This window comes from Pelophylax lessonae (genome assembly GCF_965119305.1).
Source record: "Pelophylax lessonae genome assembly, chromosome: 12".
NCBI classification, from domain to species: domain Eukaryota; kingdom Metazoa; phylum Chordata; class Amphibia; order Anura; family Ranidae; genus Pelophylax; species Pelophylax lessonae.
In genome coordinates, this window is record NC_138779.1 from 211,591,262 (window position 1) to 211,619,007 (window position 27,746).

Genomic DNA, 27,746 nt, shown 5'->3' on the forward strand with positions numbered 1-27,746 from the left:
GGAGACTCACCACGCACCTTATGAGCCAGTTTGACCCATGTACTGTATGGTATTTTGGGTCCAATCATTCTGGTGAGTGCATACATCATTCCCTGTTGGTGTCGGGATTTGGCGTGCACTGTGATCACGCTTTTCACCTTGGAATAATTTCCTTCACCATTTACACTTGGGACTGATTTTTGTGTTCATTTACCATTTTTTTTAAATTTGTTTATGATATTTTAACTTATCATCACTGTGTTTATTTACAATTTATTACTGGTTTATGATATTTTCACTTATCATAATTTTTAGCACTGCACTTTATATATATTTGTGCTTTAACCACTTGCCGACCGCTCACTCGAGCTCTACTGCGGCAAAGTGTCTCATTCCCGTCCAGAGACGTAGACCTACGTCGCTGGACTCCTCCCCTTGTGGGCGGCGCACGCGCGCCGCCGGAGGCTCGCTCCCGCTGTGTTCAGTCACAGTGGGAGTCGGGCAAGTGGAGGAGTGGCGGTGATCATCGGTGATCGTCGGGGAATCGAGTTTGGAAATGACATAAAATCTTGGGAATTGGGTTAGGTCTTCTCTAAGATCACAGGTGAACATCTGGTCACCAACGGCAGTGAACAGGATTAAAATGTTTTTTATGATAATATTGATATAGAGCAACAAGAACATTATAAACACTGGGAGGTGGTCATCCATACGATCGTCCCTTAACCACTTGCCGACCGCTCACTCGGGCTCTACTGCGGCAAAGTGGCTCGTTCCCCTCCAGCGACGAAGACCTACGTCGCTGGACTCCTCCCCTTGTGGGCGGCGCACGCGCGCCGCTGGAGGCTCGCTCCCGCTGTATTCAGTCACAGCGGGAGTCGGGCCAGGGGAGGAGCGGCGGTGATCACCGCTGCTCTTCCCCGATCGTCGGAGAATCGAGTTTGGAGATCCGCCCGCTTGTGTAAACAGAGCGGGCGGATCTCCTAAGTGACAAACAGTGACAGATTGCAGCGTTTAGCATAGCTGAACCTGCGATCTGTCACTGTGTCACTCAGTCACCTCCCCCCACACACGTCAGTAAGCACCAGGCATACATTAACCCCTCCCTCTCCAATAAAATTAACCCCTTCCCTGCCAGTGTCATTTTTACAGTAACAGTGCATATTTATAGCACTGATTACTGCAGTAATGTCAATGGAACCCCCAAAAGTGTCAAAAATGTCAGTCAAGGGTCCGATCTGTCCGCCGCAATGTCGCAGTCCCGCAAAAAAAATTGCAGATCGCCGCCATTACTCGTTAAAAAAAAAAAACCACCAAAAATGACAGAAATCTTTCCCTTAGTTAGTAAACGCAATAACTTTTGCGCAAACCAATCAAAATACGCTTATTGTGATTTTTTTTTACCAAACATAGGTAGCAGAAAACAAATTGGCCAAAAATGTAAAAAAATTTAGATTTTTACATTTGGGGGGGGGGGGGGGTAATTTCATATAAAAAAATGTGAAAAATATTGTTATTTTTTCAAAATTTACGCTCTTTTTTTGTTTATAGCGCAAAAAGTAAAAATCGCACAGGTGATCAAATACCACCAAAAGAAAGCTCTGTTTGTGGGAAAAAAAGTAAATTTCATTTGGGTACGGTGTCGCAGGACCGCGAAATTGTCAGTTAAAGTCGCACAGGGCCGAATCGCAAAAAGTGGCCTGGACGTAAAATACAGCAAAATGCTCCGGTGGTAAAGTGGTTAAAATTGTTGACAGCCAGGGGACAAGGCTTAAACTTTAGGGACTGTCTGACACCTCTATAGTATACTCTAAAAAAAAAAAAAAGAAGAAAAAAAAAGAAAAGGAAGTTTTGCCTTCAATTATACTTTAAATTGACAGAGAGTTTAAAGCAGGGGTCTCCAAACTATGGCCCTCCAGTTGTTCAGGAACTACAATTCCCATCATGCCTCGTCATGTCTGTGAATGTCAGAGTTTTACAATGCCTCATGGGACGTGTAGTTCTTCAACAGCTGGAGGGCCGTAGTTTGAGGATCCCTGGTTTAAAGTGTTGCTAAACCCAGCACTCTGTATTCACTATAAATGGTCTCCCACAGTACACAGAAGAACATGGAAATGCATTTATTTTAGTAAATATAAATTGCTAAGTACCTTTTCTCATCAGCAGTATATAGAAGTCTTGTTACTTCTATCAGTGTCTGGTTAAAGTTTGCAGGAGGGGTTTTCATTCTCCTCTGACTGTCCTTTGAGGCTACTCGACCCCTAACCCTCTTTCTGGACAGCGCTAATTGGCCCTGTGCTGATCACATGCACCCTTCCAAAAAAAAAGAAATCTCTCTAGCAATACACACCATACTGAGCATGTGCAGAGTGCCCCCAGGCTCTGTTCTATCAGGAGATGGATTGGGAACAATGAAACAAGGGGAAGATTAGAAAAGACAGGATCAAACAGCCTTTCCACACCATGTGGAGGATTAACCCCTTAGGTTCCACAATGGGTGTAACAAGCATGCTTTACTGCTTATAAACAATGGTTTTACTGCTGTGGGTTTAGTAACACTTTACATTTTAGATATTATCCGACACCTCTGCAAAAGTCAGGAACTAAGGAGCAATCTCCCCAATGTGCACACAGACAACAGCATCAAACGCAAGATGGGTACTACCCTGTGCCCATGCTATCCAATGATAAAAAAAAAAAAAGAAGCTTTAGCCGGAGTTGAGTTTTAAGCATATGCCACCCTAGTGGAATTAGCAAAAGCAAACACATAATTTAAAAAGTGGCTACATGCTTCCATTTTAACCACTTCCCGACCATCCGCCGGCTTTTTACTGCGGCAGGGTGGCTCTCCTGCGCAAACCGACGTAGACCTATGTCGGTCGCACGCGGGAAGCTAGGGGGCGAGCCCCCGCCCCCACTTGGCAGCAGGGAAGCCGATGCACGGGGCCAGGGGCTCCGATTACCGCCTAACACCTGTGATCATTCCCCACTGAGTGAGAAGGACGGTCAGCTGTTGTAAACACATCTGACCGTTCTTCTCCCTGGAATGATCACAGAGCGCCTGTGATCCGTCTATATAGGATCACATGTCTCTATGGCAATTTCAAAAGCCACGCCCCCCACAGTTAGAATCACTCCCCTAGGCTCACATTTAACCCCTTGATCACCCACAGGGTTAACCTGCCAGTGTCATTATTACAGTGACAGTGCATATTTTTAGCACTGATTACTGTAGTAATGTCACTGGTCCCCCCAAAAGTATCAAAAATGTCAGTTAGGGGTCCGATCTGTCCGCCGCAATGTCGCAGTCCCGCTAAAAATCACAGATCGCCGCCATTACTAGTAAAAAAAAAAACAATAAAAAATGACATAAATCTTTTCTGTAGTTAGTAGACGCAATAACATTTGCGCAAACCAATCAAAATACGCTTATTGCAATTTTTTTTTTTTTTACCAAATTTATGTAACAGAACACAAAATTGGCCTAAAATGTTAAAAAAAATTTAGATTTTTAATTTTTTTTTTTGGGGGGGATTTTATATAGCAGAAAGTTTTTTTTCAGAATTGTAGCACAAAAAATAAAAATCGCACAGGTGATCAAATACCACCAAAAGAAAGCTCCATTTGTGGGAAAATAAGGACGTAAATTTTGTTTGGGTACAGCGTCGCACGACCGCGCAATTGTCCGTTAAAATCACGCAGTGCCGAATCACAAAATAGGGCCTGGTCATTAACCACTTTAGCCCCGCTTACATTGAGGCTACTGCGGCAAAGTGCCGCGATCCCGTCCAGCGACGTAGACCTACGTCGCTGGACTCCGCCCCTTGTGGGCGGCTCTCGCGCGCTGCCGGAGGCTCGCTCCCGCTGTGTTCATTCACAGCGGGAGTCTGCCCCGATCGTCGGGGAACGAGTCTGGAGATCCGCCCGCTGTGTGTAAACACAGCGGGCGGATCTCCATAGTGACAGGGACTGACAGATCGGAGTGTTCAGCATAGCTGGACATCCGATCTGTCCTTCTGTCACACAGTCACCTCCCCCCCCACACGTCAGTAAGCACCAGGCATACATTAACCCCTCCCTCTCCAATAAAATTAACCCCTTCCCTGCCAGTGTCATTTTTACAGTAACAGTGCATATGTATAGCACTGATTACTGTAGTAATGTCACTGGTACCCCCAAAAGTGTCAAAAATGTCAGTCAAGGGTCCGATCTGTCCGCCGCAATGTCGCAGTCCCGCAAAAAAAATCGCAGATCACCGCCATTACGCGTTAAAAAAAAAAACACCAAAAATGACAGAAATCTTTCCCTTAGTTAGTAAACGCAATAACTTTTGCGCAAACCAATCAAAATACGCTTATTACGATTTTTTTTACTAAACATAGGTAGCATAAAACAAATTGGCCAAAAATTTAAAAAAAATTTGATTTTTACATTTTTTTGGGGGGGAATTTCATATAAAAAAATGTGAAAAATATTGTTATTTTTTCAAAATAAACGCTCTTTTTTTGTTTATAGCGCAAAAAGTAAAAATCGCACAGGTGATCAAATACCACCAAAAGAAAGCTCTGTTTGTGGGAAAAAAAGGACGTAAATTTCGTTTGGGTATGGCGTCGCATGACCGCGCAATTTTCAGTTAAAGTCGCACAGCGCCGAATCGCAAAAAGTGGCCTGGACGGAAGACAGCAAAATCCTCCGGTGGTAAAGTGGTTAAGGGGGCAAATCCTTCCGGTCTTAAAGTGGTCAACAAATGTCATCCAAAGTCATTATTTCTAAAGCTTCATTCCAATTTTAAAGAAAAGGTTTGCTACAAACATTTAAATTAAACACGAATAAGCGGTTCCTGTGCAATCCACTGTCTTTTTAAGAAATTTAGCGTCCTACCTGAGCTTCATGTCCTGTACATCCGAAGATATACTGCACTAGAGATGTCTCAGCAGCCTCTCTTATATATATATATATCTATAAGTAGCATGCTACTCCTGTTTCTCGTCATTCCTTCTCACTATTCTCATTGGTCCGTTCCAAGTAATATGACGAAATTTGACACAGTCGGACGACTTCCCTTTAAGTCACGCTCTTCCAATGGTGTAAATGTCAAAGAGCTTTAATATGGTTTTGCACACCAACTATTTAAAAACGGCAAAATAATCAGTAATTTTTTCCTACCCCTATTGTGACCAATGTTTGTTTTTATAGTGCATTGTCATGCATAGCTTTGTGGGTTGAGTGCAACCTGCATAGATCTTTCAAAACTATTTCCTCTGAAATAACAAATAGCAATTCATAATATGTTTGGGATCTTTATAAAGGTATCTTTATTCTGCATACAGAGTCTTTGACAGTATAATCAATGGTAATTGCCATGCAAAAAAATAATGTATTAAATAGAAACTATGATATGTATTTATTTTCATTTTTTCAACTGTTATTCTGGGAAAACTGGTGAGCCAATCACACAAGCAGGAAATGATGTTTCTGGGGGTGTGGTCAGTATACAGAACAGCTCCAGGCGGCCATATTGTATTGCATTTTCAGAAAATTACAACAGCTGCAGATTGAAAAGGAAAGGTCATTTTTAATAAAATTCAATCACAATATGATTTGTGTCGCAATTGTATATGCTATATTGTTTTTTTTCTTTATTTTCTTTTTTTTTTTTCCACGAAAGTGGAGTTACCCTTTAAAATGAATACAGTTGCTATTTATTCCAGCTTAGTTATTATTATTATTATTATCATTATCATTATTATTATAATATTAATACTTTTCCATTTCAATCTACTGTAAAGCTAAATAAAAATCCTGATAGAATACTGAATGGTCCACTATAAGATTACATAATATAAGCCACAGGTTTATAAAATCAATCAAATTGTTTTTGGCTTCCAACCTTTTCAGTTTATTTTTTTCAGATATTTTGTAATAGTGTTAATCATTGCTTTCCGGAGCTTGCTTTGGTTGCTATTGTCACCATGAAAAAAAATGTATGATCTCAGTGTTTATTTTTACACATACATGTATTTTGTCTCAGCACACAAAAAAAATAAAAATACAAAAAACATAGACAGCTATTGTTGGGCATTTCTTCTAGACATTCTTGAAATAAGCTGAATATGTAAACTTCCACATGGAGGTTTTAAGTCTGTATTGCTCTTTACAGGTTTCTTATGTCATTCTTTGGTGCTTAGAGCAGAAGTCTCCAAACTTTCTAAGCAAAGGGCCAGTTTACTGTCCTACAGGCTTCAGTAGGGGCCAAATTGTGGTCAGTGGGATTAGAAAATGCCCCGGCATCAGTGGGCATACACAACACCCCATCACTGGTTTTAATGGGAGGAATTGTGCCCCATTGTTGGTATCAATGGGAAGAATAGTGCCCCATAGATAGTGTCAGTTGGTGGAAAAGTGCCCCAAGGGCCAGATAAAGACAAGCAAAGGGCCAGTTTACTCTCCTACAGGCTTCAGTAGGGGCCAGATTGTGGCCAGTGGGATTAGAAAATGCCCCGGCATCAGTGGGCATACACAACACCCCATCATTGGTTTTAATGGGAGGAATTGTGCCCCATTGTTGGTATCAATGGGAAGAATAGTGCCCCATTGATGGTGTCAGTTGGTGGAAAAGTGCCCCAAGGGCCAGATAAAGGCAAGCAAAGGGCCAGTTTACTGTCCTACAGGCTTCAGTAGGGGCCAAATTGTGGCCAGTGGGATTAGAAAATGCCCGGCATCAGTGGGCATACACAACACCCCATCAATGGGTTTTAATGGGAGGAATTGTGCCCCATTGTTGGTATCAATGGGAAGAATAGTGCCCCATCGATGGTGTCAGTTGGTGGAATAGTGCCCCAAGGGCCAGATAAAGTCAAGCAAAGGGCCATATCTGGTTTGGCCCATAGTTTGGAGACCACTGGCTTAGAGGAAATCCAAACTGGCTAAGGTAGATATGCAGTTGGTGGTATTTTCTGATCCACATAATATGGTCTAATGATATTTACGTGCTGGATTATCTCCGTAACCCTTGCATTGCCAGAGATCCTCAATGTGTACATGCCCAGATTTAGCATTGTCAGTATGTGTCAGTTAATTTGACAATAATTCTATAAAAAGTTTGCCTAAGAGTTACATTTTTTCTTCAAGGATATGCAAGACTTAAAGTAGAAATCCAGGATAAGAAAAAGAATATGATCTGAGGGATATGCGGTGGCTAACCTCCATCCCTAGTAAATATACAGAGAGAATATGGTCGTGGGACTTTTAGATGAGGTCAGTCACTTACTAAATATTAAGATAATATGAAATCACAGGATGATAAATAATTTATTGGATATGTCATGATTGACACAATGGTATAAAATACAGATAAAAATAATAAATATAGACATGTACAGATTGAGAACAAGACATGAAGTAAACCCCCCCGTCTCCCACCTCCCCCCTTTGTGGTGACCTTGGCTTATACCCACCTCAGCCCCGGGTTAGGCAGTTGCTTTTGGGGTGGTCTCATTTCCTCCCATAGTCATTGGGTCATCTCATACCATTTGTAAGTAGCTGGTATTTATTTACATCCGTACATATCTGGAGCAATCTGTTATATTCCTTCTGTTTATATGAGTATTTTGTATTCTAATATTAGCCTATTGTCACGGGGCTTATCTTTGTTGGAGTCTTTAACGCAGAGATGTACGCTCACCCTTGCAGATATCCACAGTCCAAGGTGACCAGGTAAGAAAGCCACCTGGGCTGTGAATCTGTGCACGGGGGCTTGGCAGGGAAGGTGCTCTAATAAGCAGGACCGGAAGGAATACAATGGGAAGGGAATTCCAGGAATAACTGTAGTCACTGGATGACACGAGTCCGGATAAGGATCAGGAGATGGGAGGAAGATAAGGTCGCAGGAACAACACGGAGCGAGGGTAAGGATGGAAACCGGAGTCAGTCTGGAACACACACTCAGGAAACAGGAACAAAGTCTGTCAAACAGGAACAATTTGGAACAAAGATCAGCAATGAACTGACACTGCTCTAAGCGAGAGGCAGTGTTTTATAGCTTGCTTAAATGAGCAATTAGATTCAGGTGGACAATGAGAGACAGGAGCATACTCAGGTGAAGTCCAGCCCCCTAGTGCTGCAGGCAATACCACATTAACAACACTAGATCATATGATCTGAAGTGTGGCTCAGAGGCAGGATAACTGGACAGGATGTGAAAGTACACAGGTTCAAATCCCATGTCAGGTACTTAACGGCGGCCATGCCTGGCCGTCTGTAAGCCACAGCGAGAACCGTGACACCTATATTTTCAGATATAAATTTTAAATAGCTTGTGATGAGCGGACCAAGAGCCACGAAATGCGTAGAGCTTATAAATAAGAAGACATACCATTTGGAAACTGACTATATGTTGTTTATGATATATAATATTTATGATATATTTATTTATTACCATGAAATGTATTTATATGAATTATTTTCTTCATGTCTTGTTCTCTATCTGTATATGTATATATTTATTAATTTTATCTGTATTTTATACCATTGTGTCAATCATGACATATCCAATAAATTATTTATCATCCTGTGATTTCATATTATCTTGATATTTAGGAAGTGACTGACCTCATCTAAAAGTCCCACGACCACTGTTTTTATTCTCTCTAGAAATCCAGGATGAACCCAACTAGTCTTAAAAGTTCTCCCTCACCCTTCCTAACACCTCTATTCTGACCAACCTGTGTAAGAAAGAAGTATATACTTAACTATTTTCAGGCCGGTCCGGTCACGTGATCCCCCCTGTTTCACCCAGTGCCAGCTGCAGGGGAGAGGAGAAAGCAGACAAAAATGGCTGGCAATGTCTGGGAGCAGTGATGTCACCCATAGGCTTACTATGACGCATCCTTTGTTGGTGCTCCTTCCTCTGCATTGCAGCTGCTGCTGGCTGACCTGATTGAAACATTTTCAAAATAGCAAACTTTTGTATACAGGTTAGTCAGCACAGGTCTGTGTCTTGGGACACACGTATCATTGTAATTGAATGTTAATAAAAATGATCTTTCCTCTTCAATCTGCAGCTCTGTAATTTTCTGTAAAATGCAATATGGCGACCTGGTGGCATTCTGTGCATGGGACACCCCACAGAAATGTAATTTCCTGCTTCTGTGATTGGCTCACTGATTTTTCTAGAAGTCTATACTAAGAAGCAAGTCAGATTGTGGGCATCCCCTGCAACAAAAAATGTAATTTTTGGTAAAATATTGTTTGTCTTAAGGGATGCAGACTCATTTTCCTCATTAAAGCCCTGCATGTACAGCAGGTGATTGATAATTATAAAATCACTCCCATTAGATTCTCTTTCCACGTGGATAGAGACAAACAAACAGCTATTTGTTGAGAATAAGAAAAGGTAGGAATCTGCTCACCCTGTACAAGAACTTTTTTTTCATTGTGATATACTGGAAAACGGAGCTATCTGGCACCATCTTGTGGGTGAAACAAAAATGGTCACAAAGATGTAAAATAATAAATAAAATGTAAAAAAAACTAAAATACACTGTTATTTTTATCCACTTGATAAAACCCAGTTAGGATCTGTACCAATATTCAACCGATCTGGGGTTAAAGTGCATAACCCTTAAATCCAACGGGTTTCATACTGCAAGACCATTTTTTTTTTTGTATCTGTGCCTCTCCAGTGCCTCTCTGTTTTGTCTATTGTCCGCAAAAAAAAAAGACAACAAACTGGGGTCCCAATTGCGACACAATCGGAAGTGGTTAGACAAACTGGGCTTTATTTACTAAAGCTGGAGAGTGCAAAATCAGACTCACTTCTGCATAGTGTTAGATTATTATGCCAAATTCATAATTCAGGACTTGCAGTATAGGAGTTATATTATATTTATGGCAAACTTGCAAACATATTTGGATTTCATGATTAATCATAATTAATATTAAAATGTGTGAATGGTCTTTGATCAGGTGATCGTGTGATAAAGTTCTTAAGCTGAGGCTGAGCCAGAAAAATGTCAGATATTTTTGTATATTTTGTGAGTAATGTAACTAATTGGAGGATGGGCATATCTGGTATCTTAGTATATACACTATATTGTCAAAAGTATTGGGACAGCTGCTTTTACACGCACATGAACTTTAATGGCATCCCAGTCTTAGTCCGCAGGGTTCAATATTGGGTTGGCCCATCGTTTGCAGATATAACAGCTTCAACTGGTCCAAATCATTTATTGGAGGTTGGGCTTGGCCTCTTAGTTCCAGTGAAGGGAACTCTTAAGGCGTCAGCATACCAAGACATTTTGGACAATTTCATGGTCCCGACTTAGTGGGAACAGTTTGGGGATGGCCCCTTCCTGTTCCAACATGACTGCACACCAGTGCACAAAGCAAGGTCCATAAAGACATGGATGAGCGAGTTTGGGGTGGAGGAACTTGACTAACCTGACCTCAACCTGATAGAACACCTTGGGGATGAATTAGAGGACCTTGAGGACAGCCTTCCCAGAAGAGTTGAAGCTGTTATAGCTGCAAAGGGTGGGCCAACTCAATATTGGAAAACAAAGAAAAGCGCCACTCTGAGTGCAGTAAACTCGGTACTTTATTAGCCATATACCATCATGGGTACTCACAAGATAAAAATTGTAAAAACATGATGAATTCTTCAGATGATCGGTAGGTCCAAGGCCTCAGCGAGGGGGGGCTGTTGTGCTCCAGACAAATCCGTGGCTGACTGCAAGAGTCAGCGATATGCGGACCTAGGGGACACCAGCAGCGCCTTCGGCGGCGGACTTTCGGGTTGGGCGTGGAACGTGGGGCGTGATGACGTAGGCGACGCGTTGTCGGAGCATGCGCTCCTTCCTCAGGCCTTGGACCTACCGATCATCTGAAGAATTCATCATGTTTTTACAATTTTTATCTTGTGAGTACCCATGATGGTATATGGCTAATAAAGTACCGAGTTTACTGCACTCAGAGTGGCGCTTTTCTTTGTTTTCCAGCATCCTGCAAGTTTTTCTTCTACACTTGAGATTAAGCTGCCTTCAGGAGAGCACAGACCGGTTTCATGTATGGACTCCATGGACTCTTTTATAACATCTTTCAGGTCCGTTTAGTTTTCCTTTGATTATTAGGAGCCCATTGAGGTTACTTTTCAGTCTGGTTGCGCCAGTCCTTTCATGTTCAACTCAATATTGAGCCCTACGGACTAAGACTGGGATGCCATTAAATTTCATGTCCAAGTAAAGGCAAGCGTCCCAATACTTATGGTAATATAGTGCAGGATATCTTGAGAGTCAAGAATAGACAGGATCTATGAAAGAATACATACATTTGTTTAGATACTGTTAGGATTAGTGTATTATCAGTCATAATTGATAGCATCTGTGTGTATTTGCTAAATAATAATATATTATCTTTTATACATTGTTAAAACCATGAGAAAGAAATTTGTAGCCATATCACCTTTGACCTATGAAGTCACGTTACAGAACAAGAATAGGATTACAGTTTGCCCTGTCAATCTTAGAAGTGTTCCAACCTTATTCAGTCTTTTAAAAGATGGTTTATACAAGCCATATCTTCAATTTCCATGTAGAGACTCAGCTAATAGAGTTTTGAATATACTGAAGCTTTCCTAGTAAGGACATGGGGATTGGAAACATAACTCTTGTATGCAACATAAGTAAATATGGGATGTCCTGGGACAAAATGGTCAGACATACATAGACACACATTCACAGACACTGACACACACTAAGACATGTGAAGACATGGAAGCAGAGGCATAACTAGAACCTTCAGGGCCCTGGCGCAAGAAACCATGAAGTTCCCCTTAGACCCCTGGCAGCCTGGGGCTCTTCCCACTGATCCTGGGGCCCTTTACTTTCATTGCGGGGCCATTTATTATGGTCCCGCAGCGGGATTCTTTCACAAGTTCTGCAGTGGAACCCCTTCCTGCCATCTTGGGGTCTCCCCCCACGGTGGTGGAATGCCAGGGCCCGGTTGCAAGTGGGACCTTTGCGATCCTGGAAATTCACCCATTGGTGTCAGTAGTTTTTATTTTTTGGTATTTTAATTGTGTTATTTTTTTATCATTTTTTTTTTTTTTTACAATGCCACTGACTATGACTCTGTCCATTCAGAAAAGGAAGGAGCTGGTAAATTACATATTTACCGACCCCTTCCTGGTTCTCTATTGTGACACATCCCCCACAGCAGCCGGCAGGAGAGGGGAGGGAGCACAGTGGGGGGGACCAGGGGAGCACACAGGGGCCCAGAGACTGCAGAACACAAGTGAACTGGATAGGAGGAGTGGCGGGGCAGCATACAGAGGAACCAATCTCCTCCATTTTCCTCCTGCAGCTACAGGAGGAAAAAGGACCATGATTTCTCTACATGCTGCCCCTGCCGCCCCTCCTATCCAGGTGTACAGGGGAGCCGCACAGGCCCCCTGGAGCATGGGGCCCGGTTGCAATTGCAATCCCTGCAACCCCTGTAACCCCTGTAGTTACGCCCCTGCATGGAAGACTATGCATATACTCTATAGACAGGTGCTTTCTCCCAGAGGCCTAAGATCACGTAATTTCCTGCTTTTTTTTGGACATGCTGTTTTAGAGCAGAAAGCAAATGCCTGGACAGCCACGTCTAAGCTTTACACATTTTTATAACTACCTATGTTATTTCTAATATTTGTGTTTACCTACACTTGTAGCACCCTCCTAGGTAGGTGCTAGGAGAAAGCATTAAGTGGTTCCTTCTGCTTATCAGGGGAGCCAGATCTGTTAGTTTTGCCTGTCACATGTTTCCAGGTGTGATTTATTGGGTCTGGGGGAGTGTACCCACTGTGTCCAATGAGGCAGCTTGTTGGACAGTGGAGGAAACCTAACCAGTAGCACATCAGGGTTTATGGCTGTCTCAGTGGGTGGGCATTGCTGCAATGCATCCTGGGATTGGCAATGTGACAGGGGGTCTTTTGTCGGGAAGCAGAGTCCCAGGAGGAGATGGACGGCTGTCTCTCCTCCTGCAGGTGTGAGGAAGGTGGTTCAGGCGGTCAGCCTAGTGAACCAGGTGTGGAGCTGAGCTGCAGAAGTATCCAGAGTGCTGACAAGGGGAGCTGCTGGCAGAGTCTTGTGGGAAAAACAGTATCGTGAGTACCAGAGGATTTGCCTAAGGGTCTGCCTGAGAGAGGGGACCACTCCAGAGAGGTCAGGGGATCAAGGAGCCAGCTCACACAAGGAGTGTATAAGTAAAGGGGGTGCCGTGTATTTGACCCTGAAGATTAGGAACAAAGGGGGTGCCAGGAAGGGCCCTGAAGTCGTTCAGCAGTACAGTACAGATTACCCCAGAAAGCTTGTTAACTTCACAGCTAAGAGCAAAGTGAAGCAGTGGCCTAGCCGTGACTAGCGTTACTCAGCGTTACTCAGCATTGTCAAGTCGTCCCAGCCAATTGTGCATAGTTGTATAAAGTTGGAGTATCCCACTCATTCCCTTCTCCTATCCAAGTTCCAAATAAAAACTCAAATTCAAAAGCTAATGGACTGTTTCCTGACTGAGCTAAACACTTCGGAAAAATGTCAAACTGTCATGTAGTTGATAATGGTAACCCAGGGGAACCCGTAACCAGCAGCTCCCAAGGGAGTGGTGCAACACACTGAACTGTTATTTATGATACTTTTTACATTGTATTTATGATGCCAATTGTGTGACAACGTCCTGCACTACAGTTTTAGTAGCCTCTGGTATATATACACTGGTGTATATATACTGTATATAAGTGGCATGCAACTCCTGTTTCTCTTCATTCCTTTTCACGATATTCTCATTGGGTTGCTCCAAGTGATATGATTAGATATGATCGTGGTAAAAATGACTTTTCCCCCTGTTCTTCTAGAGATAGAAATGTTATGCACGCTAACTATTTAAGAAAAGGAAAAGAATCAGCAAAGTTTTCCAAACTAACAAAATGTCAGTTTGTATAGTTCATTGGCAGGTATGCTTTGTGTGTTGAGCACAACCTGCATATATCTTTCAAAATGATTTCCTTGGAGATAAGCAATTCATATTATGTTTGAGACCTTACCTTTATTCTTTATATCTTTATTCTTTGTATCTTTATTCTTTGTATCTTTATTCTTTGTATCATTATTCTTTATTATACCTTTATTCTTTGTATCTTTATTCTGCATACAGCGTCTTTAAAAGTATAGTCAATGGTAATTGCAAAGCAAAAATTACATGTATTAACCACTTTAAGACCAGAAGGATTTGCCCCCTTAATGACCAGGCCACTTTTTTCAACTTGGCACTGCCTGACTTTAACTGACAATTGCGCAGAAGTGCGACGCTGTACCCAAACAAAATGTACATCCTTTTTTTCCCACAAATAGAGCTTTCTTTTGGTGGTATTTGATCACCTTTGCGATTTTTATTTTTTGCGCTATAAACAAAATAAGAGCGACACTTCTGAAAAAAAACAATATTTTTTACATTCTGCTATATAACATTCCCCCAAAAAAATTTTTTTTTTTTAAATTTAACATTTTTTAACATTTTAGGCCAATTTGTTTTCTGCTTCATATTTTTGGTAAAAAAAATTGCAAAAAGCGTATTTTGATTGGTTTGGGCAAAAGTTATTGTGTCTACAAACTACGGGAAAGATTTCTGTCATTTTATTTTTTTGTTTTTTTACTATTAATGGCGGCGATCTGCGATTTTTAGCGGGACTGTGACATTGCGACGGACAGATCGGACCCCTAGCTGACATTTTTGACACTTTTGGGGGGGACCAGTGATATTACTACAGTAATCAGTGCTAAAAATATGCACTGTCACTGTAATAATGACACTGGCAGGGAAGGGGTTAACATTGTGGGGGATCAAGGTTTTAAATGTGAGCCTAGGGGAGTGAGTCTAACTGTGGGGGGGGGGGGGGAAGGATCACATGGGCTCTATGATCATTCCAGGGAGAAGAACGGTGAGATGTGTTTACAACAGCTGACCGTTTCTTCTCTCTCAGCGGGAAACGATCGTGGGTGTCAGGCGGCAATCGGAGCTGCCTGCCCGCTGCATCGGCTTGCTCGCTGATGAGCGGGGGTGGGAGCGAGCTGCCGGCGGTAAAGTTGATCCAGGGAATATCTGATTGCCTCTTGGGGGATCAGGAAGGAATTTTTTTCCCCTGCTGTAGCAAATTGGATCATGCTTTGCTGGGTTTTTTCGCCTTCCTCTGGATCAACTGTGGCTATAGGATTGTGTTTATGGGATTGTATGGTTGGGTTTTCATCACTGTTTTTTTTTTTTTATTGGTTAAGCCAGATGGACTTGTGTCTTTTTTTAACCTGACTAACTATGTAACTATGTAGCTCAGATGCAATAACTATGCAATGGTGGAGGAAGCGTTAGCACAATCTGTATACGACACAGCAGTCTCATGGTCATAGAAACAATATTGTCCTGAAGGCTTATAACATACTGCCTGTGAGTTCAAGCTGAAAAAAAAACTTTTTTTCCTAGTTTTGTAAAGATTGGGCGAACGGTTACAACCCCTGTCTGGTTTTTACTGTTGTATCTACTTCTGTTGGAGAAGTCTTCAATTTTTACAGTTGACATTATGATTATAGACATAGGGGGAAAATCTTCCAATGGAAAAACCTTTCTGATGACCGTTCTAAAAATTCGAAATTCGGAAGATTCCCCAATTTTTTCCTTTCTAAAGATACAACAGGGAGTGAGGAGGAATCTCCCGAATGAAAACACAGACAGCAAAAAAAAAAAAAAAAGAACAGGGATTCCAAATGTTCTAAAACTAAACAAAAAAGATTTGGCTAAAGTTCTATACAGGCATACCCCACTTTTAAGTACACAATGGGACCAGAGCGTGTATGTAAAACGAAAATGTACTTAAAGTAAAGCAATACCTTTTTTCACTTCTCAATGCATGTAAATACACTAGCTCCATAGGAAATCTTGGTCAGCTTGATATGGCATTGCTCCCAAACCATGTGACAAGGACACCAAGCTTGGGGAGCATGTTAAGGGGATTCAGGACTATGACATAGTAGATTACCTAGGCAAGCTGGCCAGCCACAAACATGATATGTTGTAGTTCTGGGTCCCCTCTCAGTGCTCCCCAAGTTTGGTATCCCTGTCACTTATGGTTTGGGAGCAGTGCCATGTCAAGCTGACCAAGATTTCCTATAGACGCCAATGTTAAAAACCAGGAGTAGTGTCATGCCAAGCTGAACAAGCTGTGTCCTTACTCGCGAGTGTACTTAAAGTGAGTGTACTTAAAGCGGGGTATGCCTGTATTAAGAATTCTTCCATTTCGTCTGGAGTGAAGTTTACAGATTGTGAGCAACAGAACCGCGGCAAGGTCCTTCCTGTGTCTGTTGAAAAATATGGGTGGAGCTCTGCTCTGCTCCGTGTCCCTTTTGAGGGGATGCACCTAAATATGGATTAAATACATTTTTTAAATAGAAAAAAAAACATTGTATAGAAAACCTACTGTGGAGACTAGGCATAACTTTTTTTTTCCCAATATCCTTGTCGTAAAATCCACTGTGAATGGACATCTTTTTACTTAGGACGCGGGAAGTCACAAATAATAATCTGCAGTAAAAGGTTGTAATGAGCATAATAAAATAATACAAGGTTGAAAATATACTTACCTGAGACAAATGTTTTTTTTTACTGTAGGGAACCTACCTGTATCTGAGTACCACAAACCAAAAACACAATTTAAATAATTTATAATATTCAAAAATATATAATATTTTAGTTAATATAATATTCTTTTTTGTTTCTTAGTTTTAATTTTTTTTTCTATTTGTGATCTTCTTCTTTTTAATGTACCTTGCTAGAAATAAAAAAACGGAATAACAGGAATTATGAGGAAATAGCTATTTTTATGTAAACATGTTTGTGAATTTATATTTAGATGTCAGAAGATGTTGAAGAATATGTGAACATTTTCAAATATGTTGTGTCGTGGATATATGATGAGAACATTTTTTTTTTGATTCTGAATATTCTGGAAAGGCTTTAGGTTTACATTTACTAATGGAATATTCCTGTGAGCATATAATAAAAAATAGTATCAGCGCAAATACCAATATATATATACCCTACAACAAAAAGCTGCTGAACACTTGTGGTCAATTTACAGAACCAAACAGGATATTCAATCAAAATTAAATAGTGCAGCGCTATATAAATGGATATAGCTGGACAATCCAGCCCCTATGACAGTAATGGCGAACCTTGGCACCCCAGATGTTTTGGAACTTCGTTTCCCATGATGCTCAACTACACTGCAGAGGGTATCATGGGAAATGTAGTTCCAAAACATCTGGGGTGCCAAGGTTCGCCATCAATGCCCTATGATATGAATTCAAAGAAAACAGTCCAAGTTAAAGTCCATGCAAAAGAAGCCCGTGCAGAGAAGGCGCTCTGAAACATAAATCCTCTGGTATATCTGATGAATGGATGTCATACAACGTGCATATCCTCCACCATATATGCTGGCCTCTCACCTTGCTAATGGACCCCTGAACTAACAGTAGGTCACAAATGTTTTTTCTTTATCTCTCCAGAGAAGGATAAATAGATCACTGGGAGCACCTTCTCTGCACGGGCTTCTTTTGCATGGACTTTAACTTTGGACTGTTTTCTTCGAATTCATATCAAAGGGGTCGGATTGTCCAGCTATATCCATTTATATAGCCCTGCACTATTTAACTCCTGTGAGCATGTATGACGCAAGCTGCTTGGCATATGGAAGGTGCAATGGAATGGTCCACATATGGTGCAAATTATATACCAATTCCTAACAATTTCATTCATGAAAACGAGTCTTGAAAACAATAAATATATAACAAAAGGTAATTAAAAGAAGAATGTAAGATATTAGTCTGAGGTCAGATAATGTATACTTAAAAAGTGCTTACTATGGAAAGTAGAGATGTAGATATCAAAAGAAGAAGAGGCCAAAAATGTACAATGCCATGGACCTTCAGATGGTCACATTCAGGAACTAACTGTAAACTTTTCTTAATGCTAAGTGCAAAAGACTGCATTTGCATGTTTCCTTGCTCCTCCCAGTTATATTCAATCAATTCCGTAATTCTTGATGAAAGGTAATAAAGATCACATCCGGTATAAAATATGCACGCAAAGAGTTTTTCCCTTTTGTTCCTCAGGGGTGGAGCTTAAAGCAATTGTTCAGGTTAAGAAAAGTATGTCATGTAAATGTAGTGTTGGGTGTTTCTTTTTGGTAAATTATTTTAATTTTCTCCTAATATGTGTGAGCATTGCTGGTTTAGGTGAATTTAACTCAATCTTTATGTTGAAAAGAAACAAACAAACAAACAAACAAACAAACAAAGTCAAGAATAAAACTTGTAGTTCAGTTTTTAAAGTCTATCTAGCAACACTTCAGTCCCACAGGCACACACATCATATTTTATACAGCAAAAGATATATATATATATATATATATATATATATTTATATATTCTTTATATTAAGTTCTTTATATTAAGAAAACAATGTATGTAGTGTAAATGTAGTGTTGGGTGTTTCTTTTTGGTAAATTATTTAATTTTCTCCTAATATGTGTGAGCATTGCTGGTTTAGGTGAATTTAACTCAATCTTTATGTTGAAAAGAAACAAACAAAGTCAAGAATAAAACTTGTAGATCAGTTTTTAAAGTCTATCTAGCAACGCTTCAGTCCCACAGGCACACACATCATATTTTATACAGCAAAAGATATATATTTTTATATATTATTTATATTAAGTTCTTTATATTAAGAAAACAACGCATGTAGTGTAAATGTAGTGTTGGGTGTTTCTTTTTGGTAAATGATTTAATTTTCTCCTAATATGTGTGAGCACATATTCATTTTATTATATTATATTAGTAAATTCATTCTATTATGAAAACCAAAAAAGTATGTAGTGTAAATGTAGTGTTGTTTTTTTTTTTTTTTTGGTAAATGATTTAATTTTCTCCTAATACAATTATATCATATTAGCTTAATAAAACACCAGCCAAAAGAATATTAAACATGTCTTGTCTGTTATTTCCAATGCAGAATTATTTTACACAATTAATTTTTTTGGCAACAAGGCATTCAATATAATAACACAGAAAAGTAAAAAAATATATATACTAAGCTAAAGCATAACAGAGCTGATGACATTACTGAATAATAGTACTTATGGTTATTTTGTATTTAATTCTTTTTTTTACCTATAATGCTGCTGGGATTCTCAGGCTGCAGTTTGTCCAATCTGAAGACCCATCGGCCGGGGACGTTGACATTACTTGTAGATGATATGTTGATAATCGCAGCAGTCATGGAACCATTTATTTCATAGTACCCAGTTGCAGTGCCACTGTTGACCCCAGCCTGCAAGATATACATTGATTTAATATCTATTTTAATTTTAAAAAACATTTTTTTTCAGAATATCATATATATTTAATATGTTTAGACATCATTATTATCTTGGGGTAACCCAAAATGTCCTAATTCTCGCCTGTGTTTAGGACAGAATGAGGCCATTTGAGATAGGCTATTAAATTAAATGCAACTAAGCAAGAAGCTGAGTCTGAAAATATGACTGCTACCACATACACATATACACTATATTGTCAAAAGTATTGGGACGCCTGCCTTTACACGCACATGAACTTTAATGGCATCCCAGTCTTAGTCCGTAGGGTTCAATATTGAGTTGGCCCACCCTTTGCAGCTATAACAGCTTCAACTCTTCTGGGAAGGCTGTCCACAAGGTTTAGGAGTGTGTCTATGGGAATGTTTGACCATTCTTCCAGAAGCGCATTTTATCCTAATGCATAAACTGCATTAAGATAAAAAAAACCTTCTGACTTTACAACTCCTTTAACTCTTGGGTAGTTCTGTGGATATTCCGTTCACTTAAGGATAGACATCAGAGTATGGTTATAAATGGGTGGTGGTTTTGGGCATGCCTCCAAAGACGCCCAAAAAATGCCCGATAAATGCCAGCAAAAAAAACGGCCAGGTGGAGAGAAGCCACTACCCTGCTCTGTTAATAATTATAAGAAAAATTATCTTTTTTTTCTGGTTCTGGACATGCTACAGAGCTGAAACTTCACAGGTACACTTTTTAGACCCCCCAGACACTAAATCCAAAAAGTCATGCCTGCCTCCAAAGACGCCCAAAAAATGCCCAATAAATGCCTGCAAATAAAAACGCCCAGGTGGAGAGAAGCCACTACCCTGCTCTATTAATAATTATAAGAAAAATGCTCTTTTTTTCTTGTTCAGGACCATTTTAATGGAAAGTCGGATCACAAGTCGGATCACAAGTCACTTAAAATAAGATAAGGAGGCGACTCCCATTGAAGTCTATGGGACAAGTCGGATCACAAGTCGCCTCAAAGTAGTACAGGACCCTTTTCAGAAGTCGAAGCGACTTCAGTAGTGCCAATAAAGATGGCACTCATTGATTAACATTGCTTTTGTTATGTCAAGCGACTTGGGGCGACTTGAGGGCACACAAGTCGCCTCACAAGTCGCGGCAGTGTGAATGGACTCTAACTTTAAGAAAGTTATCAAAGGGGTTTTCTCAGTACCAACAGAAAAGAAGCAGGTAGAAATTAGAGTTTAACTAAAATCCTTAAAGCATACATAATTGGCCAAGAGTTTTTTGTTTGTTTGTTTGTTGTCCTACAAATGTGGAGTGTCACATAAAAAAAACAACTTTATGTTTATAGACTTGCTCAGCCCCCTGAAAGATGACCTTTGCTCCACATTCTTACCAGGGCTGAGGTTCCTCTTACTGTCGACCACTGAATATTGGGATAATTCAAAATCACAAAAGTGAGGCTTCCATTTGTAATGAGGACTGCCTGAAATGTATTAACCTGTGGATTTGGAAAAGAAAACAAAAGAGTACTTTTTGAGTTTCAATATAAATTGGCAACATGCCTATTCTGCCATTTTGGCTAAATGCATTGGAGACCATTGGGAAGGTAAAAGGTATGCAGGGTTGGGGTATTGTAGGGGGGAAATTGGCTTTAAATCCCCCCTGAGGGTTTGAGAAGCTCCTTCTGATTATCCTGGACATACAGTTATGGCCAAAAATATTGGCACCCCTTCATTTCTGTCATATAATGCACCACATCACCCAGAAAATTGTTGCAATTACAAATGTTTAGGCATTCTCACATTTAGTGTCCGTTCACACTACCGCGGCACAGGTCGGGGGCGACCTGTGAAGTCGCCGTGCACCGCGACTTCGGCGCGACTTGCACAGACTTTACATAATTGAAGTCAATGCAAGACGCTCTGATGTCGCCCCGAAGTAGTACAGGAACTATTTTCTAAGTCGGAAGCGACTTGAGTCGCTCCTATTAGAACGGTTCCCGTAGCACTGAATGGACCGCGACTTGTCAGGCTGACAGGTCGCCTGAAAAGTCGCGGTAGTGTGAACCGTGTCTTATTTCTTTGTTTGTATTGATTTGACACAAAAAAGTTGAGAAACAAAAAGACAAATCTGACACATTTCACGCAAAACTCCAAAAATGTACTGGAGAAAATTTTTGGCACCTTCTCAAAATTGTAAGAAATAATTGCATTCCAAGTTTGTGATGCTCCTGTAATTCGTAATTAACAGGTGCTGACAATATTGACTTTCTGTTATGTATCTCTGTGTGCCACATGGAGCATTGAGAAGAGTAAGAGCAGCAAATCTTCTGTCAAGTAGAAAATCAATTTTTTTCTCAACATGTTTCACTATATAGAAACAGCTTCTTCAGGAGATATTTTTCTGGATATTGCTCATGTAAAATTAGTAGGTCCGCAGTGAAGAAAAACAGTCATACTCCATCAATAGAGGGTATCTCAAGAATGAGAGAAACAACAATGGAGACACTCAGGCCTTGTAATAAAGCTGCTTTGGGGCAGATATTAGTGTACAACAAGGGACAAAGAAGCTCAGAATTTCAAAAACCTATTGCTACCTATAAACCGTAAAGCCTGTGGGCTGTAAAAGGTGAGTTAGCTTTAAAAAGGTGATGATGTCATAGTCATGTCTTCTCCTTGAATGATAAAGAGCCCTAAAGGCCTTGACCAACCCTAGAGTTTCTGCTGTATAAGCGTTGCATAGCATTGCAACTAACAAGGAGGAGGACACACATATATAGGAGACACTTTAGGGGGTGGTCGACGCCTTTAGGGCTCTTTATCATCCAAGGAGAAGACATGTCTATGATATCATCACCCTTTTAAGGCTAAACCACCATTTACAGCCCAAAGGCTTCACGATTTATAGGTAGCAATAGGTTTTTGAAACTCTGAGCTTCTTTGTCCCTTGTGGTACACTGATATCTGCCCCAAAGCACCTTTGTTACAAGGCCTGAGTGTCTCCATTGTTGTTTTACGTCCGTTCAATTTCTATTGATAGAGTAAGACTGTTTATCTCCACTGCGGACCTACTAATTTATTTTACATGAGCAATATCCAGAAATATATCTCCTGAAGAAGCTATTTCTATATAGCGAAACATGTCAAGAAAAAAATAGATTTTCTGCTTGACAAACATGTAAAAGCTTTCTTTTATTTATGTTTTTTAATAATTTGTATCAATAAAACCGAATGTTTTTACATATAAAAAATATATTGTTTTGTTCCTTTGGCACCTTAACCACTTGCCGACTGCCACACGACTATATACTGCAGTGGTCAGACTCTCTTGGGCAAAGAGACGTACCACACGAGCCTCTAGGGGGCGAACGCACGCTGCCGGAGGCGCGCTCCCGCCCCAGCTCGTTCTCTGACATCCCCGATGTCCGCCGGTCACTCGCGATCTCCTGCAGGAGAGGGAGAAAGGCAGACGGCTGATGTAAACACAACCGTCTGTCATTCTCCCTTAGATCATGACAGAGGCTATGCGATCCTGCTATCTAGGATCGTATGTCTCTGTTATGATCTAACAAGCCACACCCCTTGACAGTTAGAAGCATGCCCCTAGGGACACACTTAACCCCTTGATCACCAATAAAGTTAACCCCTACACTGCCAGTGTCATTTTTACAGTAACAGTGCATATGTATAGCACTGATTACTGTAGTAATGTCACTGGTACCCCCAAAAATGTCAAAAATGTCAGTCAAGGGTCCAATCTGTCCGCCGCAATGTCGCAGTCCCGCAAAAAAAAACGCAGATTGCCGCCATTACTAGTTAAAAAAAAAACAATAAAAATGACATAAATCTTTCCCGTAGTTAGAAAACGCAATAACTTTTGCACAAACCAATCAAAATACGCTTATTGCCAAAATTATTATTTACCAAAAATATGTAGCAGAAAACAAATTGTCCTAAAATGTTAAAAAATTTTGATTTTTACTTTTTTTTGAGAATTTCATATAAAAAATGTTAAAAATATTGTTATTTTTTCAAAATTGGCGCTATTTTTTTGTTTATAGCGCAAAAAGTAAAAATCGCACAGGTGATCAAATACCACCAAAAGAAAGCTCTGTTTGTGGGAAAGAAAGAACGTCAATTTCATTTGGGTACAGTGTCGCACGGCTGCACAATTGTCCGTTAAAAAACACGCAGTGCCGAATCGCAAAATAGGGCCTGGTCTTTGAGCAGCCAAATCCTACGGGGGTTAAGTGGTTAAAAACCCTATTATCCTGTACCATTCCAATTTAAAAATGTTTAAAGCATAGCCTATGGAGATTTTTAAGTACTGAAGTTTGGCACCATTCCAGGAGTGTGCGCAATTTTAAAGCGTGACATGTTGGGTATCTCTTTACTCGGCGTATCATCTTTCACGTTATACAAAAAAATTGGGCTAACTTTACTGTTTTGGCAATTCATGAACGTTCTTTGTTTCAAAAAAATTATGATTAAAAATTGGTGCACAAATACCACATGACATAGATAATTGCAATGACTGCCATTTTATTCCCTAGGCTAGGGTATCACCTAAAATATATATATATATATATATACAATGTTTGGGGGTTCTGAGTAATTTTCTAGAAAACAATGATGATATTTTCATGTAAGAGAGGAATGCAAGAATTGGCCCAGTATAGAAGCTGTTAAAGATACTTCAGCTCACCGCTATTTCCCTTACATACAACGTGATGGCAACATTGGCAGGTTTCACACCTTTCCACGTTACGCCCCCAAAAGGGCTTCCTCAGTCGGTAGTGAGCCGCCTGTGCCATCACACTTATATACATGGGAATCTACAAAAAAACATCCAATATCCTGGTTCAGAATACCACTTCCAGCCTTCCGGTCTGGAAGTTACCTTTTTATGTGTCAATTTAGGTTGAATAATTTGATTGCATCACATCTCCATGATGGTGTCATCAATGTGGTTATGACTGGATGTAATGTGTAAAAAATGTTGTCACTTCCAGTTCCGGGTCACCAATGACATAAATTCCGGTTTTGGGCAGAGAGGGTAAATATCTACAGTCCAAAGGAAATTTGCATTTCTTTCTTATGGTGGAATGCTGCACTTGTTGAATTATTCAGCATGCTTTAAATATATTTACCATGGAAGATGTTGATAGATAATACGCCACATTACTCCATGTGGCCACAAATGCCCATGTCGCTGAAAATGTGGGAAGACTGAAGTAAGAGCGGATATCACTCGTTGCGCGGGTTAGGAGGTTGGTGTCACTGCTTTGTCGGTAATATATGTCACCCGCTACGGCATTGTTCACATCTGCCCAGAACACAGCCACAAAGGGGTTGCTATCAACTACTGGGAGCTTTTGGGGTGTGGGATTCCCGATGGGAGTGCTAAATGATAGCAAACCATTGTTATTGACCTAAAAACAGATTAAATACCTTCATGAAACAACTAAAATAGGACTTAATTCCATAAAATCAAACATTTAAAATGTAAAAAGCAGCCTAAAAGTATAGTGAAAGCAAAAGCTTCAGTAGGGCAACTGCTAATTCCTTCTCAAAATCAGGGAAAAACTCCATCCTTACTTTATCAAAACAACCAGTATCAGCACAGACAGTTGAAGTTGCAGGCAGAGCTCAACCTTTCATGTAAAAATCAAACTTGAATCCAGCTTCTAGGCCTCCCTATTGGTCCTTTGAATGGAAACAAACTACTTTAGGTCAATTTTAGTTTCATTTTATGTTAAAGTTTTTTTTTTTGTTAATTTGTACAAGGGACAGTGCTTACATTGAATAAGAATTGCCTCTTGCGCTGGAGGCCGCTGTTCTCTCCCCCACCCCCACACCTGAACTGGTAATCCTCTGATGCTGTGGAGGTTAAGGGGGGGTTAATACAAACCATTTGACGTGTCACAGAACTCATCAATGACACCTTGCTACAATGTAAAGTAGTGAGTGTACAGCTTGTATAACAGTGTAAATTTGCTGTCCCCTCAAAATAACTCAACACACAGCCATTAATGTCTAAACCTCTGGCAACAAAATTGAAATGGAACAAAATGGAAATGTCCGAATTGGGCCCGAAGTGCCAATATTGTGTGTGGCCACCATTATTTTCCAGCACTACCTTAACCCTCTTGGGCATGGAGTTCACCAGAGCTTCACAGGTTGCCACTGGAGTTCTCTTCCACTACTCCATGATGACATCACAGAGCTGGTGGATGTTAGAGACCTTGCGCTCCTCCATCTTCTGTTTGAAGATGCCCCACAGATGCTTAACAGGGCTTAGGTCTGGAGACATGCTTGGCCAGTCCATCACCTTTACCCTCAGCTTCTTTAGCAAGGCAGTGGTCTTCTTGGAGGTGTGTTTGGGGTCATTATTTTGGAATACTGTCCTGCAGCTCAGTCTCCAAAGGTAGGGGATCATGCTCTGCTTCAGTTTGTCACAGTACATGTTGGCATTCATGGCTCCCTCAATGAACTGTAGCTCCCCAGTGTCGGCAGCACTCATGCAGCCCCAGACAATGACACTCCCACCACCATGCTTGACTGTAGGCAAGACACACTTGTCTTTGTACTCCTCACCTGGTTGCCACCACACACGCTTGACACCATCTGAACTAAATAAGTTTATCTTGGTCTCATCAGACCACAGGACATGGTTCCAGTAATCCATGTCCTTAGTCTGCCTGTCTCCAGCAAACTGTTTGTGGGCTTTCTTGCGCATCATCTTTAGAAGAGGCTTCCTTCTGGGACAACAGCCATGAAGACCAATTTGATGCAGTGTGTGGCGTATGGTCTGAGCACTGACAGGCTGATGCCCCACCCCATCAACCTCTGCAGCAATGCTGGCAGGACTCATACATCTATTTCCCAAAGACAACCTCTGGATATGACGCTGAGCACGTGCACTCAACTTCTTTGGTCGTCCATAGCAAGGCCTGTTCTGTTTGGAACCTGTCCTGGTAAACCGCTGTATGGCCACTGTGCTGCAGCACAGTTTCTGGGTCTTGGCAATCTTCTTATAATTTAGGCCATGTAGAGCAAGAATTCTTTTTTTCAGATCCACAGAGAGTTCTTTGCCATGAGGTGAAATGTTGAACTTCCAGTGACCAGTATGAGAGAGTGAGAGCGATAACACCAAATTTACTACACCTGCTCCCCATTCACAACTGAGACCTTGTAACACTAACGAGTCACATGACACCGGGGAGGGAAAATGGCTAAGTGGGCCCAATTTGGACATTGTCACTTAAGGATGTATTAATTTTTGTTGCCAGAAGTTTAGACATTAATGGCTGTGTGTTGAGTTATTTTGAGGGGACAGCAAATTTACACTGTTATACAAGCTGTACACTCACTACTTTACATTGTAGCAAAGTGTCATTTCTTCAGTGTTGTCACATTAAAAGATAGAATAAAATATTTATGAGGGGTGTACTCACTTTTGTGAGATACTGTATATATATATAATATATAAAATAATTTCTGCTTCACCTTGTTCACCGAGATGAACAATGTCTACTCCTTTAGTAAATATATATTATTTACAATTAAACATTTACCACACAACAAAGGATTCCCAGATCACTATGGGCTAACTATGGGAGACAATACAGCAAGTTTGCTTTGGGGCTCTATTTGTGTGAGTTAAACTTTAGATGTGATTTACTAAAACTGGAGAGTGCAAAATCTGGTGCAGCTCTGCATAGAAACCAATTAGCTTCCAGGTGTTTTTTTTTTTGTCAAAGTTTAACTAAAGAAGTTTAAAGCAGTTGTATCCCCCCTCCCAAAAAACAAAAACAAACCCTGCAGGACAATGGCATAATGTGCTAGTATGAATTGCATACTAGCACATTATGAAATACTTACCTTAGAACGAACCCCCTCCACTGTCACCCGGACACCGCTGAGGGAGCAGACATGTTCCCTCTGCGTCTCTTCCGGGTTCCGCGGCTCCGGCGCTGTGAGTGGCATACACGCGGGAATTCACTTTCCGGCAAGGAGATCTGAAGGTCTGGCAAGATACGCCGGACCTTCAGAGTGTATGCACCGCTGGTGTCAGTGGCTGCATGAAGGGTGAATATTTCCTAAACCGTGCAGGTTTAGGAGATATTAATTTTACCTACAGGTAAGCCTTATTATAGGCTTAACTGTAGGTAAAAGTTAAAAAGCGGAGTACACTACCACTTTAAGTCAGACGCTTATTGGCTACCATGCCCAGCTGTACCAGTTTTTACACTCTCCGCTTTTAGTAAATCAGCTCCTCTGAGTCATTGTGTACATTCAAGTTTGAGCATTAGGTTCTAAAAGCAGCAGGCTTTTTACATCAAAGAAGCAAAGCA

General features: G+C 40.7%; 1 protein-coding gene across 1 annotated transcript in view; it reads right to left on the reverse strand.

Moving 5' to 3' along the window:
* Nucleotides 1-1,757: 1,757 nt before the first annotated feature.
* The window catches only part of LOC309569023 (sushi, nidogen and EGF-like domain-containing protein 1), a gene marked incomplete at both ends in the record, with an annotated part of 38,815 nt that continues 12,826 nt past the window's right edge, over nt 1,758-27,746 (reverse strand). The window contains 4 exons of the mRNA XM_082274784.1: nt 1,758-1,789; nt 19,227-19,386; nt 20,784-20,888; nt 24,540-24,821. Of these exons, the coding sequence (XP_082130910.1) occupies nt 1,758-1,789; nt 19,227-19,386; nt 20,784-20,888; nt 24,540-24,821 (579 nt within the window). The remainder of the gene's footprint in view (nt 1,790-19,226; nt 19,387-20,783; nt 20,889-24,539; nt 24,822-27,746) is intronic.